We start from the raw sequence: 16139 nt of genomic DNA on the forward strand, positions 1-16139 counted from the left end.
CGGTGACGTCACAGGCATGCACGACCTACACTGCTGGCCTGCTGGCCTGGGTCCCCCCTGCCTGCAGGATGACTTGGAAGAGCGCAGGAAACCTGAGGCCCCAGGGATCATAGCTGCCTCTGGTCGCACTACCCTGGGGGTTGGAGCCACCCCGGGAGCTCCCAGGGTGTGGCCTCTGCTCACTCCCCTTGCGGCCCTGACCTCGGGGCTGGGACAGCGCTGGGGCGGAGCTGGGAGGAGCACTCCCTTCCACATCCCTGCCTCGCAGATCAGAAAAAGACACAGGGAGTGACAGGTGCCAGCCCCCTGTGGCAGATCCAGGAAGAGGGAGACAGCTGGACACAAGGACACAGGGGACAAGGTATTTTTTTCTGGCCCAATCTCAATTTCTTCCCCCTAGTCACAGCTCCTTGCTTTATGCCCAACTTGGAAGAGACCAGTTCTCCTGCTTTTCCCCGGGTTCCTATGAATTCCTATCCTGCACCAACCACGACTGTCCTGCGGACGGACAGACAGACAGACAGACACACACACACACACACACACACACACACACACACACACTGTGCTTAAGGCTGCCACATTTGGGATCTAACCCTTACAGCCGAAGCCCCGGCCGATTCTGTAGTACATCCCTCCATGGGAAGCACATCACCCTTGCCCAAGCTGTTCCCCCTGCCTGGAAGGCCTTTTTTCTCCATAACCCCCCATCATAGTGGCCAAAGGAATCATGAATATTTACTGAGCACCTACTACGTTCCAGGCTCTGTTTTAGCATTTTATATGTGTGAATTCATTTAACCCTCTCAATGACTCTCTCAAGGAATTGAATCCTTGTTTTGTAGCTGGGGAAGTGAGGCAGAAAGACGTGAAATAACCAGCCCAAGGTTTTACAAGGGGTAAATGACAAAATCCAGATTTGAACCAAAAATGTCTGGGTCTACAGCCGTATGTCAATGTCTGGGTTATGTCACCTCAGTCACCCCTGGATGCATGGATGAGTGGTTCCATCTCCTCACTGTAGCCTCCCTGAGGACACAGGCCTGACCCTGTTCATCTGTCAAACTCCATCAGAGCCCAGAGGCAGAGGCTCAATAATTGGGAAATGGAACAATTCACCAACACAAGGACAAACTGCCCACCAAACCTATAGAAAGGGGACAGAATAGACATGTTTGTCACTCATAGTCCACTGTTCCAATGTCACTTATAGGCATAAAGTAGGGGATGCATGACACCAGCAAGGCTCAGAGATCTCTGGAGAGGCCTCCCCCCACCATTTGGAAGAGGCTGCTACTCTGCTTCTCTCCTCACTCTCAATCCCTACCGGAGCCTCTGGGGTCTCCAGGGAGGCTTGTCACAACCCCCATGTTCCCCCAGGGGAACAGGCTTAGTAGCTCTCCCAAGCCAGGTTCAGTCAGGAGAAAGAAACCAGCATGGATCCCACAGAAAAGTGAACAAAGGTCTGGGAGACGGAGGTCAGAAAGCCACCCCCTGAAAACCATCGGGGGAGCACGAGGCCCACCTCTTTAGCCACCAGGGAAATGCAAATGAACTTGAAGATGACCTTTGCGGAGATTCCTTGAGGACAAGGGTTTCATCTGTCCCTGGGCACTGGGTGGGCAGACACTCCATCCAATTTTTGCTCAGTGGAATGAAATGAATAAATGAAGAGACGTTCACTGTTCACTCAAACTACAAACTGTTAAAAGACTGATAATACCCAGTGTTGGCAGGCAGGGGGACACAGCGCTCAGCCACTGTGGCTCACATTACAGTGGGTTCAACTTTACTTGGGGGACAGCTGGGTAGTTTGTCGAAGGCAAGTATTTGTCGACTCTGCAATTCTGTCTCTAGGTATTTATCCTAAAGAAAAACACAGGTGTGCACACTAGGAAGTGGTAAACAGGATGCTCACTGCCTGGGAATAGTACAAAATGGAAACAACTAAAGGAACCTCAGGAGAAGAGGTAAATAAATTATGGCACATCCATGCCCAAGAGTACTAAGCAGCTGCAAGATAAAAGGCAATATCAGTCAAGTGTGGTGGTGCACGCCTGTTATCCCAGCCACTCGGAGGCTGAGGCAGGAGGATTGCAAGTTTGAAGGCCGCCTGGCCAATTCAGCAAGATTCTGTCTCAAAATAAAATAAAAAGGGTTGGGGATGTAGCTCTGTAGTAGAGTGCTTGCCTGCCTAGCATGTGCGAGCCCTGGGTTCAATACCCAATACCATGTTTTTTAAAAAAAAGCAAGTTCCACTCACACAGATAGGAAAACCTTTCTAAAATATGCAGGTAAGAGAAAAAAGAGAATCATACAATAAGAAGTCTAAATAATCTCACTTTTGTAAAAAAATGTACATATTGGACATATAACACATACTGGCAAATTCAAGAAGAAACCCTCAAATGATTCAGGGTAAGCTCTAACAGTTCATCTCTGGGAAAGGATATGGGTTTGGAAGGTTATAAAAGGGGATTTTTATTCTGTATGCTAGATCTTATCAAATCTATGATACCACTAATTATAAGTAGAACATTTTATATATTAAAAAGAAAATGCTTCCAATTAAGATATAATATCTCCTCCCTTGTATTTTCTTTTTTGAAAAAAATTCTGCTTACAGAGAAATTGCAAAAAAAACCCCAGAATTTTTCCAGATACCCTTAACCCAGCTTGTCCCAAAGTGGTGCTCCTTATAGTTAGAGGAACCAGAAAGTAAAACTCAGATGCGACACTGGTATAGACAGACCTTCCAGGAATTTTACGTTTCCCTAATGCTCTGTCCTTGTCTTTTATGACTTTGACACTTTTTTTTTTTTTGTACTAGGGATTGAACCCAGGGGCTCTTTATCACTGAGCTACATCTCCAGTCATTTTTTTTTATTTTGAGACAGTGTCTTGCTAAGTCACTGAGAACGGCCTTGAACTTGCGACCCTCCTGCCTCAGCCTCCCAAGTAGCTAGGATTACAGGTGTACACCACCGTGCCTGGTGACTTTGACGCTTTTGAGGAATGCTGGTTGGTTCATCTGTAGTGTCTTCAGGTGAGGCTTGTCCATTGTTTTCTCACCATTCGGCTGAACCCAGACCTTGTGGGCATGAATGCAGCAGGAATCGCGCGCACTGTGCACCACACGTGGCCCCGGGTGCCGATCTGTCTTATTACTGGCACTGTTAACCTTGCTCACTTGAAGGGACTGTCTGCCAGGCTTCTCGCTGCAAGGTGACCAGTCTTCCCTTTGTAATGAATAAGTGTCTTGTGGGAAGCTACTCTGAGACTAGGAAAACATCCTGTCTCTCCTCATACTTATGCCTGCTAATTTAACAACCATTGATGATTCCTGCCCACAATTCTGTGGAGTTTGTCTAATAATAATTTTCTATTTCTACCATCAGTCTACATTTGTTAATTGGCATTTTCCTTTAAGAAAGAGCTTTCCTTTATCTTCCACTTACTTATCTGTTCCATTATTTATTTACATCAGTGTGGGTTCACGGATACTGATTCTGTGGGTTAAAAATCCATTGTTAAAAACAGTAGAATGAAACAGACAGTATTACCCTATATATATGTATGATTACATGAGTGACGTAAATATACATTGTGTACAACCTTAGAAAGGAAAAGTTGTACCCCATTTGTGTACAATGAATCAAAATGTGTCTGTAAAAATAAAAAAATATTTTAATAAAAAAAGTTCAAGGCCAGCCTTAGCAATTTAGCAAGGCCCTAAGCAACTTAGTGAGACCCTGTCTCAAAATAAAACATAAAAAGAGCTGGGGATGTGGCTCAGTGGTTAAGTGCCCCTGGGTTCAATCCCCAGTACCAATAAAGAAATACATAAGGTAATACATTTAGTCTAAAGAATTTCAGCATACTTTTTTTCCTGGTAGATTAATGTTTTAAAAAATGCTATTGCTGGGGCTTGGAATATAACTCAGGGGTAGATCATGTTCCTAGCATGCACAACTCAAGGACTCTAGTTCAATCCTTAGTATCCCTCCCCATCAAAAAAAAAACAAAAAAAAAAACCAACTGTTTCTTGCAAATGTAGTTTAGAATAGGATTAACCTCTGAGCCCAAGACTAACTACAGTCAGGTAAAGAAGGAGGCTTTTAAAAGGGATTCATAGGGCTGGGGGTGTAGCTTAGTGGGATGGCACTTGCCTCGCACATGTGAAACTCTGGGATCATCTCCAGCTGCATGAGGGGGAGCAAAAAGGGATCCACGATCTCAAGGACCTTTTCTACCATAAGACATGAATAAGCTAGTGAGACTGATCAAACCTGAAAGATCTGTCACACGGTATGAGAGCTAAGATAAAATGTTGAGGGTATCCATTGCAAACTAGAATCTAAAACCAAGAGTTGACTTGGTGGCACACCTTGAAATCCCAGTTACTTGGAAGACTGAGGCAGGAGGATGGCAGGTTCCAGACCATCCTGGGCAAAAAAAAAAAAATCCATTGTTAATTATTTTTAGGTTCCCTGTTGAAGCTGGGCCATATGTGACCGCTGGGAGTCCTCTCAAGTTGGCTCTTTCATCCTTTGAACATTTGAGTGATTTCTGATTTTATAGCATTAATGCATGTTCCATCTCATACTTTCTCTGCGTCAGTCCTGAGATCAACCACTTCTTCAAAGTTCCCCAGTTCCTCTTTTGGAAAAAGAGGAACTTAGAAACCAACATCTGCATAGTGAGAGTGCTCATTGACACTGGGGTGTCATTCAACTGGGTCCCTCAGCTGGTAGAGCTGGAACACATAAGACACTAGCACTCATATTTACTTCTAAATCATCCATCTGTATATATGTTGAAAATCTGGAATTTCTATTTCTATTTCTTCTGCTTCTAATTCAACACCAGAGTCTGTTCTAACTTTCCTCCTTATCCTTATTTATATATATATATATATTTTTTTTTTCTTTTTTTTCTCCAGTGGTGAGAAACATGGTTCTCATTACCCATAATGTTTTTGCTTATTTGTCCACTCCTAGGATAAACACAAAGAAGTTTTGGAGTTGCCACCCTCATAATGAGACTTATTTTTCTTTCTTTCTTTTCTTTCTTTCTTTCTTTCTTTCTTTCTTTCTTTCTTTCTTTCTTTCTTTCTCTTTCTTTTTTTTTGTACTTACTGAAAGAGTTCTTTTAGACTTACATTCAGATTTTTAAAAATCATCTCACTCATGTGAATTCTCAAAAAGGAAAATGTAATTGAAATAAATTGTTTAAGTTCTTTCTAAAATATCTTTGCACTCTGAATCTGAAACCTGTCAATTGTCTTGGAGCCGTTGACGCCTGTGGTTTCCACACAATCCAGGCCTCTCAGCAGCAAGGATTGTGGTGATGTGGCATTTCTCATGGGTGCTCCGTGCTGTCTCTAGGATTTCCTTCCAAGATGCTGACGTCCACCCTGCAAATTCTGATGCTCATGGGACAGCAGTTATAGCAGTCATGTTGCCCACTTTATCAAGAGAATATAGGATGCATCCCAATTTTAGAAATGTTCAAGTGTGAAAAAAAAGTGCATGTTAGAATGGATATAACAGAGCTCTCTCATAAAGTTAGATGCTGAGGCCCAGCACCCATTGTGAGCTCAGTTGCTCTACATACACGCGGCCCCAGGTGCTAAACAGACATAATAATAGATTCCCAAATTTTAGATATGTGGGAAGATGATAGAAAAAAGTCTTGTGACCATGTGATGTTCTGCCATTGAAATGTAAATCAAAATATGTGACTCTGGGGTATTGTTCTTAAAAGAGGAGACATGCCCATCTTTGACTCTTTCTCCTGCCAGCTGGCTAGAATATAGATGTAATGACAGGCACTAGAGCAGCCATTTTGGACCTTAAAGCAGGACATTAAAGGTGGCAGAGAGAAAACATAGAAGTCTAGATAACTGAGGATCAAAAAGCCATGATTTGTGATGGGCCATTTCCAGACCCTGTCTGTGAGAGAGGGCAATACACTTTTAATCTATTATTATGTGGGGCTGGGGAGATAGCTCAGTTGGTAGAGTGCTTGCCTTGTAAGCACAAGGCCCTGGGTTCAATCCTCAGCACCCCCCACCCCCCCAAAAAAAAAAAACAAATCTATAATTATGCATGTCCTGTCACACAGTTGAAGCTAATCTAAACCGAATAATCCATGAGATCTGTGATGTGATTTTCTCCAAGTGTTTGTGGGGTTTTTTGGTTGTTGTTTTACTGGAGATTGAGCCCAGGGGTGTTTTACCACTTGGCTACACACCCAGTCCTTGTTATTTCTTATTTTGAGACAGGGTCTCCCTAAATTGCCCAGGCTGGCCTCCAACATTCGATCTTCCTGCTTCAGCCTCCTGTGACACAAGAATTACAGGCGTGCACCACTGCACCTGACTCTGCATGAGGTTTAAGCAAGTGCACCAGCCCCGCTAACCCACAACTGAAAAGCTCACCATAATTGTATCAACATGGGTAACCATAACCTACATTAAAAAGTTAAAAAGCTTAGCTGGTTCTTTTCTCACAAATTCTCAAGTCTCTTTAACACAGGTGTCTCTCTCAATTCAGCTGTGTTATCTTTGCCCAATTTGGCAAATTTCCCAGAAACAAAGCAACACTTGTCCTGGATCTTCCTGCAAGATTCAGAGAGGTGCCAGGCAGATGTACGCCAGTAATCTCAGCTGCTTGGGAGGCTGAGGCAGGAGGACAGCAAGTTCAAGGCCAACCTAGCAACTTAGCAAGACACTGTCTCAAATAAAAAATAAGAAGGGCTGGGGATGCGGCTCAGAAGTAATGTGCCTTTGAGTTCAATCCCAATACAAAAAAAGATTTGAAGAAGAAAGCTAAGGCAACCTGCCTCCTCCAGCAGAGGTGTTTGCAACACAGACAGACCAAGGGAGCATCCTGTTTACTCGGTCCCCCGCTCGCCAAAGGTCCTCTGCTCCTCTGAACTGCCCAATACATCAACACTTTGCAAGATGATGTTTGATTGGCAGAGGAGGACACTACATGTTTGCCATAGGGGACCACCTGATCAGTGCCCAACCAACTCTCAGGTCATGTCTTCTTGTGATGTTCAAAAACTTTTGGGTTTTGGAGCATTTTGGACTTCAGATGTTTGAATTAGGAATGGGGAGCTAGTAAAAATCTATGCAAATATTCCAAAATCTAAAGAAACTCTGAAATCAGAAAGAAACACTTCTGGTCCCAAGCATTTCAGACAAGGGATAGTCTGGCTGTAATTTCTGGTACTATTCAAGGCACTGGAGAGGACGCCCTGACCACTACAGGCAGAGTCCCATTATTGTGGGTTTTTTTTTTTTTTTTGGGGGGGGGGGGGGGAGGGCTAATCAATCAACAAATAGAAGTAAGCATATGGTGTTCAGATGTTCAGGTGCGATGGAGGAAGCAAAGTCATAGAAGGGGGCAGAAGTGGGTTCGGGGGCTGTGATCTAAAGAGGATGGTCAGAGATGTCCCCAGGCTGACAAATGCCACAAGAGTACAGATTCGAAGGGAGATAGGGAATGAGTGCTGGGGATGCCCGAGAAGGGTACTGAGGGCAGAGGGACAGCACACAAAAAAGCCAGAAGCGGGCACTTGCTGCCTGGCGTTTTCGGGACACAAGAAGCCCAGGCAGTGGAGCAGAGTGGCAAGGGGGAGAGGCAGGAGGCGAGGCGCAGAGCAAAGGGGCAGAGCGCGGCTCACGGTCTTGAAGATAAGTAGCAAATCTGTGGTTTTCACTCTGAATGTGCAAATGCACTAGAGCTTGAAGCAGAGGAGTGACCTGATGGGATTCTCATCAGAGGGTCCCTCCTGCTGTGCGGTGACTAGACCTGGGGGAGACCCGTTGCCTGCCACTCCAGCACACACAGGGGCAGGGGAGGTGGTGAGAAGCTCCCAGAGTTGGTCCCACAGGCATTTGTTCTGGGACTTAGGATGCCTGGCCACTCTGGCTGGAGCAAATGTCTCACTGGTGGATTGGAACTTGAAGGCCTTGAGGATTAAGGGAGTTGGAGGCTGGGGAGGCCCTCAGCGTGAGCTCAGCCATCCTGCTGAGGTGACAGGGTCGGTCTCAGGCTGGGTGGAGGGTCACATCCATGGTCTACTCATCCTCCAGGCAGAGGCTGCAGTAGGAGTCAAATCTATGCCCACTGCCAGTACTTGCTTCCAGTGGCTGCTGGGACAAAGCACCATGAACTTGGCGGTTTCTTTTTTGCAGTATTGGGAATTGAACGCAGGCATTCTACCACCTAGCTATATCCCTGGCCACCCCGCTCCTTTTTTTTTTTTTTTTTTGATACTAGAGATTGGACCACTGAACTACATCCCCAGTCTTTTTTTTTTTTTTTTTTTTTCTTTTTATCTTTTGGGACAGGGTCTCACTAAGTAGCTTAGGGTCTCACTAAATTGCAGAGGCCAATATTGAACTCAAGATCCTCCTGCCTCAATCTCCTGAGCTGCTGGGATTACAGGCATGTCTATACCACCAGGTCTGGCTCCCCGGCCCGTGTCCCGTGTGTGTGTGTGTGTGTGTGTGTGTGTGTGTGTGTGTGTTTGTTGCTGGGGATTGACCCCAGGGCCTTGTGCATGTGAGGCAAGCACTTTACCAGCTGAGCTATATCCCCAGCCCTCCCCGTCCCTTTTTGAGACAGTGTCTTAGGATCTTGCTAAATTGCCTAGGCTGGCCTTGAACTTGTGATTCTCCTGTCTCAGTCTCCAAAGTGGCTGGATTACAGGCATGCGCTCTGGCACCTTGCTAGCCTGGTGGTTTAAAGCAGGATGCAGCTCTTCTTTTAAGTTCTGCAGGTTAGAAGTTGACTATCAGAGTCTCAGGGCCACTCCGCTCTGGGGTTCAGGGGAGGATTTGCTCTCTTGCCTCTGCCAGCTTTCCTTGCATTCCTCGGCGGTGACTCTTCCTCCCCCTTTTAGGCCACAGAGCTGCTTCAGTCGCCACATCACCTCCTCTGCTGTAGAACATCCTCTCCTCCTCTTACACTAAGGATATCGCCGATGCTTTCAGCCCCCATGGATAATCCAGGAACTTCTTTCCATCTAAGATCCTAGACTTAATGGCATCTGCAAAGTCCCTTTTACCACATAAGGCAATACTACAGGTTCTATGAATTAGGATCAGAATATCTTTGGGGGTCTTATCAGCCTAGCACAATGTTAGTGCAAGAGGGAGATACTAAGATATGAACTTACCCAGGAGGCTGAAAACAGGATTCTGTGCCCCGATGCTCCCGCAGCCCCGCCTGTGCCTGTGGTTCACTGGGGACAGTGACTTCCTGCTCCCTGGACTTAGGAAAGCCCAGGCCAGCAACCACGGCCCACTCCTCCCTCCTCTTCCTCTGCCCCGGACCTCAGCGCTCCTCCCAGGTCCCCAGGGACCTGGTTTCATCAGAGCCTCTGCCTAGCACTTTCCCAGATGCATTTGCTAACTCTTAGTTTTTAAAGTCAGAAGTTGAGCCAGGCACAGTGGCACATGACTAGAATCCCAGCTACCAGGAAGGCTGGGGAAGGAGGATCCAGAGTTCGAGGCCAGCCTGGGCAACTCAGCAAGACCATTGTTTCAAAATACAAAATAAAAAGAGCTGGAGATGTAGGCCTCTGGGTTCAACGATCAGTATCACCACCATCACCATCACCAGCACCCAGAACTTGAATTTCATGTAGTACATATTCACTGAGAAAAAAGGAGACCAATAGAGGAACAAAATGAAGGGAAAATTACAGAAAATCCTGTGCACTACAGAAAGCCATTGCAAGGTTCCAGCACCTACCCTTTCATTCATTTCCATTGCTCATCTACACCCTGAAAAAGATTCTTTTTTAAAAGCAAGAAATATTGTTTGGAAATATCTTTTGGACTCCATATCTAGAGATATCCTGGTTCAAATCCCAGCCAATCACTGATCATCTGTGTGGCCTTTGGCAAATTAGTTAGGTGGTCTGTGCCTTGGATTCCTTGTCTGTAAAAAGGAGGAAATAACAGAATGCATCTCATCATTACAACAATGAACTAATGTATAGGAGGCACTTAGGGCTCTGCCTGACATGCAGTTCCTTCATATAACTACGAGCTGTATTTTTTTTTTTCTTTTTTTGGGTACCAGGGATTGAACTCAGGGGCATTTGACCCCTGAGCCACATTCCCAGTCCTTTTTTGTATTTTATTTAGGGACAGGGTCTCCCTGAGTTGCTTAGGGCCTCGCTGTTGCTGAGGCTGGCTTTGAACTCACCATACTCCTGCCTCAGCCTCCTGAGTCGCTGGGATTACAGGCATGCACCACCTCCCCCAGCTTGTGAGTTGTCTTAAATAAGCAAAAAAAAAAAAAAAAAAAAAAAAAAAAAAAAAAAAAAAACGACAAAGAAGCAAAAAAATCAAAAACAAAAATTTCTGGTCCATCATTCTGTATTCTTTATCCACTTTTTCCATTTCTCTCTTTTGTTGCATAAGCCAATTGTTAACTATTTATGGAATCTTTATTATTCTATTTAATAAGGAACTTGGACCAAGGCTATATATGCCAGTTATGTTATATTAAGTATTATTGGTTATTTTTAAATTTTCCTTATAAGAAAGCACACTTTCATAATTAAAAAAAAAAAAGCCTGTGAGCTGTCATCATCGTTATTATTACACGTTTTGGGGGAACACCTTCAGGTGGCTAGATAACCTTCAGTAGCACGATTTGCAGCTACCTGTGAATTACTGTCCTCGGGGACGACTGTACTCTCCCACTGTTAGGCAGTTAGATTGTTCCTACTTTTTTTTTCTTCCCTAAACAATGATGAAATAAATATCCTTGAACAAACACCTCTTTATTTGTTCCTAAAAATTCAACTGCTGAGTCACAGATTACACTTATTTTTGAGCTTTGGATACATCATTGCCTTGCCCTTGGTGAGGCTCTTCCGGTTGCTCCCCGTGCAGTGGAACGGCATGCCCATCTCCCCTGGCCACCCTGGCCCTGGAACGATTTGCACGTCTATCCCCTGTCCCCAGCAGACCATGCTTATCTGTGTGGCCTCCACAGATACAGAACAGTCCCAGAGAAGCAGTGAAGTTTGCTGAAGGGAGAAAATGGACATGAGGATTCAGGGTCCTGTTTTCAGCCTCCTGATGGGAATCTAGGACTCAGTTTACCCCTCATGTAAAACGCAGGTCGTCGTACCTGCCAACATGGAAACGCTACCTCGGTGTAGCCTGTCATAATGTGTGGGGCTACGTGTTCCACGCATGAAAATAAAACCAAAATTCTAGAACTGGTCAAACTTTTGCTTTTTAATCCCATATCAAGTATAGATACGTGTGTGTGTGTGTGTGCGTGTATTTAAAATATCTTTTTAGCTGTAGATGGACACAGTACCTTTATTCATTTATTTATTTAGTTATTTATGTGGTGCTAAGGATCAAACCCTGTACCTCACACAAGCTAGGCAAGCACTTAACCACGGAGCCACAACCCCAGCCTTCAAGTATGTATTTTAAATTGCCAACATCCCATACTGAGGCTCCCAAGGGACCATTTCAAAGTCCCAAATCTGCCATTGTAGAGCTCCCCATGCCGCTGAGCCATCCTGGAAACACACCATTTGAGGACAAACCCACAAAGAACATTGCCTCCTATTTACAAACGACCAGCCACCAAGGCACCAGCAATCTGCCCTCAGAACTGCCAGGAGCTGAGAGCGGGTGACGGCGTCCTGGGCGCCTTCACAAGGATGGTCTTCGCCCCTTGTCGCCGTGCTCCCGTTTTACCAATGAGGAGACTGAGGCTCGGAGGAGTCTCACAGGCAGACAGGAGACCCTAAGAGCCACCTCCGCTGACGGCAGGATCTCCACCTTCCTTGTCTCCATTGCAGCAAGATCCTGCCCGGGCGTCTGGCGACTGCAGGTCCCAGGAAGCATTCGTTATCAGGGGGCCTCAGAATGGCCCCATCGCCCGCCCTCTTCCCTCCAGAACAAAAAGATAAGCTGGGCTTGACAGGACAACACGTGGGCCTCCTACCAGGCCCTCCGGGCACCTAGCTTCCTGCACCTGCTGTCAGAGTGTGGACGTTGGCCACAAGGGCCAACGCTAAATGCCATGCCCAACTCTGGCCTATGAGGGACCCTGAGACATGACTCAGAGAGGCCTGGATTGCGCTCAGAACGCAGCAAAGGAACTGAGACACACTGAAGGAGGAGACTCGATACTGAAGCAAAGGCGAGAAGGAAACCCCAGAATATTTTGGTGGCAGCTCAAGGATATTGGCCCTGCAAATACCATTTACTGCTTTACTGCTTACGTGCCAGATGCCACACTCAACATCTGATACACCTTCTCATATCTCATTGCTGAAGAACCCAACCGGGAAGGTACCATAGGGATCCCCATTCTGCCGATGAGGGAAATGAAGTGTGGAGAAGCTACAAAGCCAGGCATGGTGGCGCATACCTGTAATCCCAGTGGCTCAGAAGGCTGAGGCTGGAGGATCCCAAGTTTGAGGCAAGCCTCTGCAACTTAGTGAGGACCTAAGCAACTTAGCAAGACCCTGTCTCATATATGTATATGGGACTGGGATGTGGCTCAGAGACTGAGCACTCCTGGGTTCAGTCCCCAGTACCAAAACAACAACAACAACAACAAAACTGGCCCAAAGCCAGGCATCACAGGATGTGCCCGGGGCCACTCCAGATCTGTGCTGGGGTTTGACTCCAGAGCCAATGTCTCCTCAGCTGTATGAACATGAGAACATGGCTGACCTCACTGGTAAAGTGGGCACGATAATAAAACAGAATGGGAAAACTACAAAGAGCTAAATCCATGTAAGTTTTTAAAAAAAGGTTCAGTGAAACAACCTCCTTGGGCCGAGGCAGGGAGTTGGAGGCCTCTGCACAGCATCTGTGAGCTGCGGCTGACGAGTGAGGCTACGTGAGCTCTGACTCATCAACAGCTACTGAGCTATTGCCCCACAATAAACTGACCCCATCCCAACTGACCTGCTTGTCATCCAAAGGGGACAATGAATCAAATTCTCACAGTTGCATGTGACTGGAATAAAGGAGGATGGGGGGCATATCTAGAGCTGCTGGCAGCCACAGCCAGGGCAGGTGGCGATCTCCATTACTGGGAGAGCCAAGATGAAGAAACCAGAGGGGAGACAAAGCCTGGGAGGTGCCCAACAGGACATAGGTCCCAATTAGGTGTGCCACCTGGACTGTCTCGCACCAGTTCTTAGGTGGAAGGGTCAACAGTTCCATCTTTAAGATGAGAAAACTGAAGTCAGAGAGGTTAAGTGACCTGTCTGAAATCACCAGCTGACTGGCAGGAGGCTGGAGTGTGAACCCAGCTCTCTGAGGCAAGGGAGAGGACAGGAAGGAGCTGAGAGAGGGAAGCCTGCACCACATAGCAACAGAGGGGGCGTGCTGATGCCGGGCCTGGTTTGGTGTGCACTGGGAGCCTGTGGCTGATGACAGAGACTAAGAGAGTCCTGTCCCAGCCTGCCCAGGGTCTTAGAAAGTGCCAGAACCTGGTGAGCCCACCTGATAATGGAGGAGGGGGTCTTGACTCCCTGCACCTAGGAGATGAGGACACACTGTATGGGGGACCCCAAAGCAGGATAAAGAGGAGGAGGAAGGGCATCCAGTCTGTTCTCCATGCAGGGCACTATGAAAACTTTCCCTCCAGATATCAAAGTTGGTGGGCCAGGCCTACCAACAAGAAACCACTGGCAAGGATGGAGGTGGGTGCTCCCAAAGTTTCCGGGGCCCAAGGACCAGTGGTCACCTTCCCTTCCTTCTCTATGAGCCGTCATGATGTGCTGTTCCTTTAACAGCCCCAAACCTCCCCATGCTATCCCTCCACCCTACTCACCCCGCAACATACACACTCAGGCCCTGCAGCCACAACTCCAGACCCAGATCAAGTCTCTCTCACACCCCAGGCAGGACCTGTCCCCTCAGTCCTTTGGCCTGTAATGCCACCTCCTTCTCCAAGAGCAGAAATTCAGTATTAGTGTTTTCAAAGGTTGCCACACGCTTTAACCCCTGCCCTCTTGCCCCAGGCCCCTACTTCCTAAGTGCAACCACAGGTTTCTGTCCCTTCCCCACCCTATAATAGGTCCTCATTCTCTTGTCCCAGACAGGAAGGTTCTTGAGGGTGGGACCAAACCCCTGGTGCCAGAGGACATCTACTGGAAGTAATCCTTCCATGTGCTCATCTAATAGGCATGGGCTGAGCATCTAAGGTCCCAGACTGGTGGGGTCTGGACTGGGCCTCGCCTATCCGTCTGTCTCCGTCCTGGAGAGAACCGCACTTCACCCCTGGGACCGTCTCCCTGCTCCATTTCCCACCTCTTCCTCTGGCCAGTGGAGCTCCAGCCATTGCTCCCTGGATGCGGGCTTCCAGCAGGGCATCTGGTTACTTCTCCAGAGAAGCCCCACGGCCAAGAGGTCCCAGTCATCAGGGTCCAATCTGGCTTCCTACTTTTCAAGTCACTTGGCCTCTACTCCCAGCAAGAAACTTCTCCCCCTAGAGAAAAGCGCCTCAGGCTGTCACAGGATGCAGGAAATAAGAGGCCATGGCAACGGTTTCTGCTGAGAGCCCAGAGAGCTCCTTTCTTTGGGGACAAGCAACACTAATTGGTGGTTTGGGGCTTCAAGCTCCCTTTCGGGGTTCTGACCCTAGCTCGACAGGTCCGAGACCCCAATGTCCACTCCTATATGACTCGCGATCTCGCCGCAAGCGCTCCGCCGGTCCGGACGCCGGCAGCAGGGACTCAGAAGAGAAGCCAGCCGGGTAGGGCGCAGCCTCAGGTGATCTCTGGGGGCCGGGCTCCGCCCAGGAACAGGTAGCACCCGAGGTAGATATTAATTGAATTAAGTGGTCCCCCGTCCCGCTCGGATCCGAGCCTCCCCGACCCCCCGCCACCGCGCCCGGAGCCCTCTCCAACTCGAAAAGTAGCGGGCTGCGAGGGCCTCGCCGAGGGGGCCGCGGAGAAGGGCCGCGGTACCTGCCAGCAGCTCGATCTTGTGTCCCAGCACCTTCATCTCGGCGCCCGGTACTGCCCGGCTGGGGCTGCGGCGTCGGGGAAGCGCGCTGGGCCAAGCTGGGCGCGGTGAAGCGCGCGGGAGACGCGGAGAGGAGCAGCGGGAGAGCGGGAGCCGGGTGGGAGCCAGGCAGGAGCAGCAGCCCGCAGCCAGGAGCGCTCTCGCCGCCCCCCACGCCGCGCAGCCCCCTCCACAGCGGTTTAAAAAAATCCACCAATTGCACGGCCGCGCACCCCCAAAAGGCGCCCGCCGCCACCTGGTCGGGGTGAACTCCAGGAGGCGGATGGAGTGCGCCGGGTGGGTGCGGGTGACAACGCGGGAGGGGTCCCGTGCGCCCGACGCCCGAACAAAGAAACCCGCCGCCCCCCACAAACCCCCGGCGTCGCGGTAGGGGAGGCGCGGGCGGCTGCTGGGCGGTGGCCCCCTGGGGTCCGGTGCCGGGTTGGGAACGCGAGGAGGGGTGGAGTGGGGAGGATGGACACCGCCCTCGCGTAGGCGAAATGTGATCCCCGGGAGACGATGCGGGGGCTCGAGAGGCTGGGGCTGGGGGCACGCGTCGCAGCCGCAATGGCAAAGGGAGCGGGGGCCGGGGCTGCAGGGGAGAGGGCGCCGCGACTCACCGAGGGTGCTGCAAGCGAGACAGACGCGCAGGCGGGAGCCGGGCCTCCGCGCCACCGCCGCCAACGCGCGGTGCAGGTGCCAGCAGCCCGCTAGCCCCTCCTCGGTGCCCGGGGCGGGGGCGGCGCGCGGCGGGGGCGTGCCCGCTGGGTGTGGTGGGCGTGGGCGCTCGGCCCACCGTCGGCTCCCGGCCTGGTGACTAGACCCCGGCTGCGGTCCCAGGCGCCCAGCTTCCGCCTCCTACCTTGGCCCGCGCGCGCGATCAGTCAGTGGGTGGGTGGGTGCGAGGGCCAGTGGGACCCCGCGACACGCAAACCTAGCGGAGACCCCGGCGATCTGCAATCCCCCCGCCCATTTCTCACCTCCTGCGGGCACCGGGAGAACCGGTCTAGCCGCTGGGGATCTGCCCGGGGCGTGTGAGGCCCTGGTCGCCTCACCAGTTCCCCTGTACCGCGCGGCGTCGGGCTCCTGGAGAGAGGGTGGCCTCTGCTTC

At 49.3% G+C, this 16139-nt stretch overlaps 1 protein-coding gene across 4 annotated transcripts in view; it reads right to left on the reverse strand.

The window, feature by feature from the left end:
• NDRG4 (NDRG family member 4) overlaps positions 1-16139 on the reverse strand; it is a 42392-nt gene extending 26253 nt beyond the window's left edge. Inside the window, exon 1 of one of the 4 annotated variants that reach the window (XM_079118336.1) lies at positions 16009-16139. Coding sequence is in view for 2 of the 4 variants with exons in the window: in XM_079118333.1 (XP_078974459.1) it covers positions 14992-15028 (37 nt within the window). In the remaining 2 variants the exon portion in view is untranslated. Of the gene's footprint in view, positions 1-14991; positions 15470-15648; positions 15776-16008 lie in introns of those variants that run through there. The other 3 variants (XM_079118335.1, XM_079118333.1, XM_079118334.1) reach the window with 3 other exon arrangements.

The sequence above is a fragment of the Sciurus vulgaris genome, assembly GCF_902686455.1.
Source record: "Sciurus vulgaris genome assembly, chromosome: 17".
NCBI lineage: Eukaryota > Metazoa > Chordata > Mammalia > Rodentia > Sciuridae > Sciurus > Sciurus vulgaris.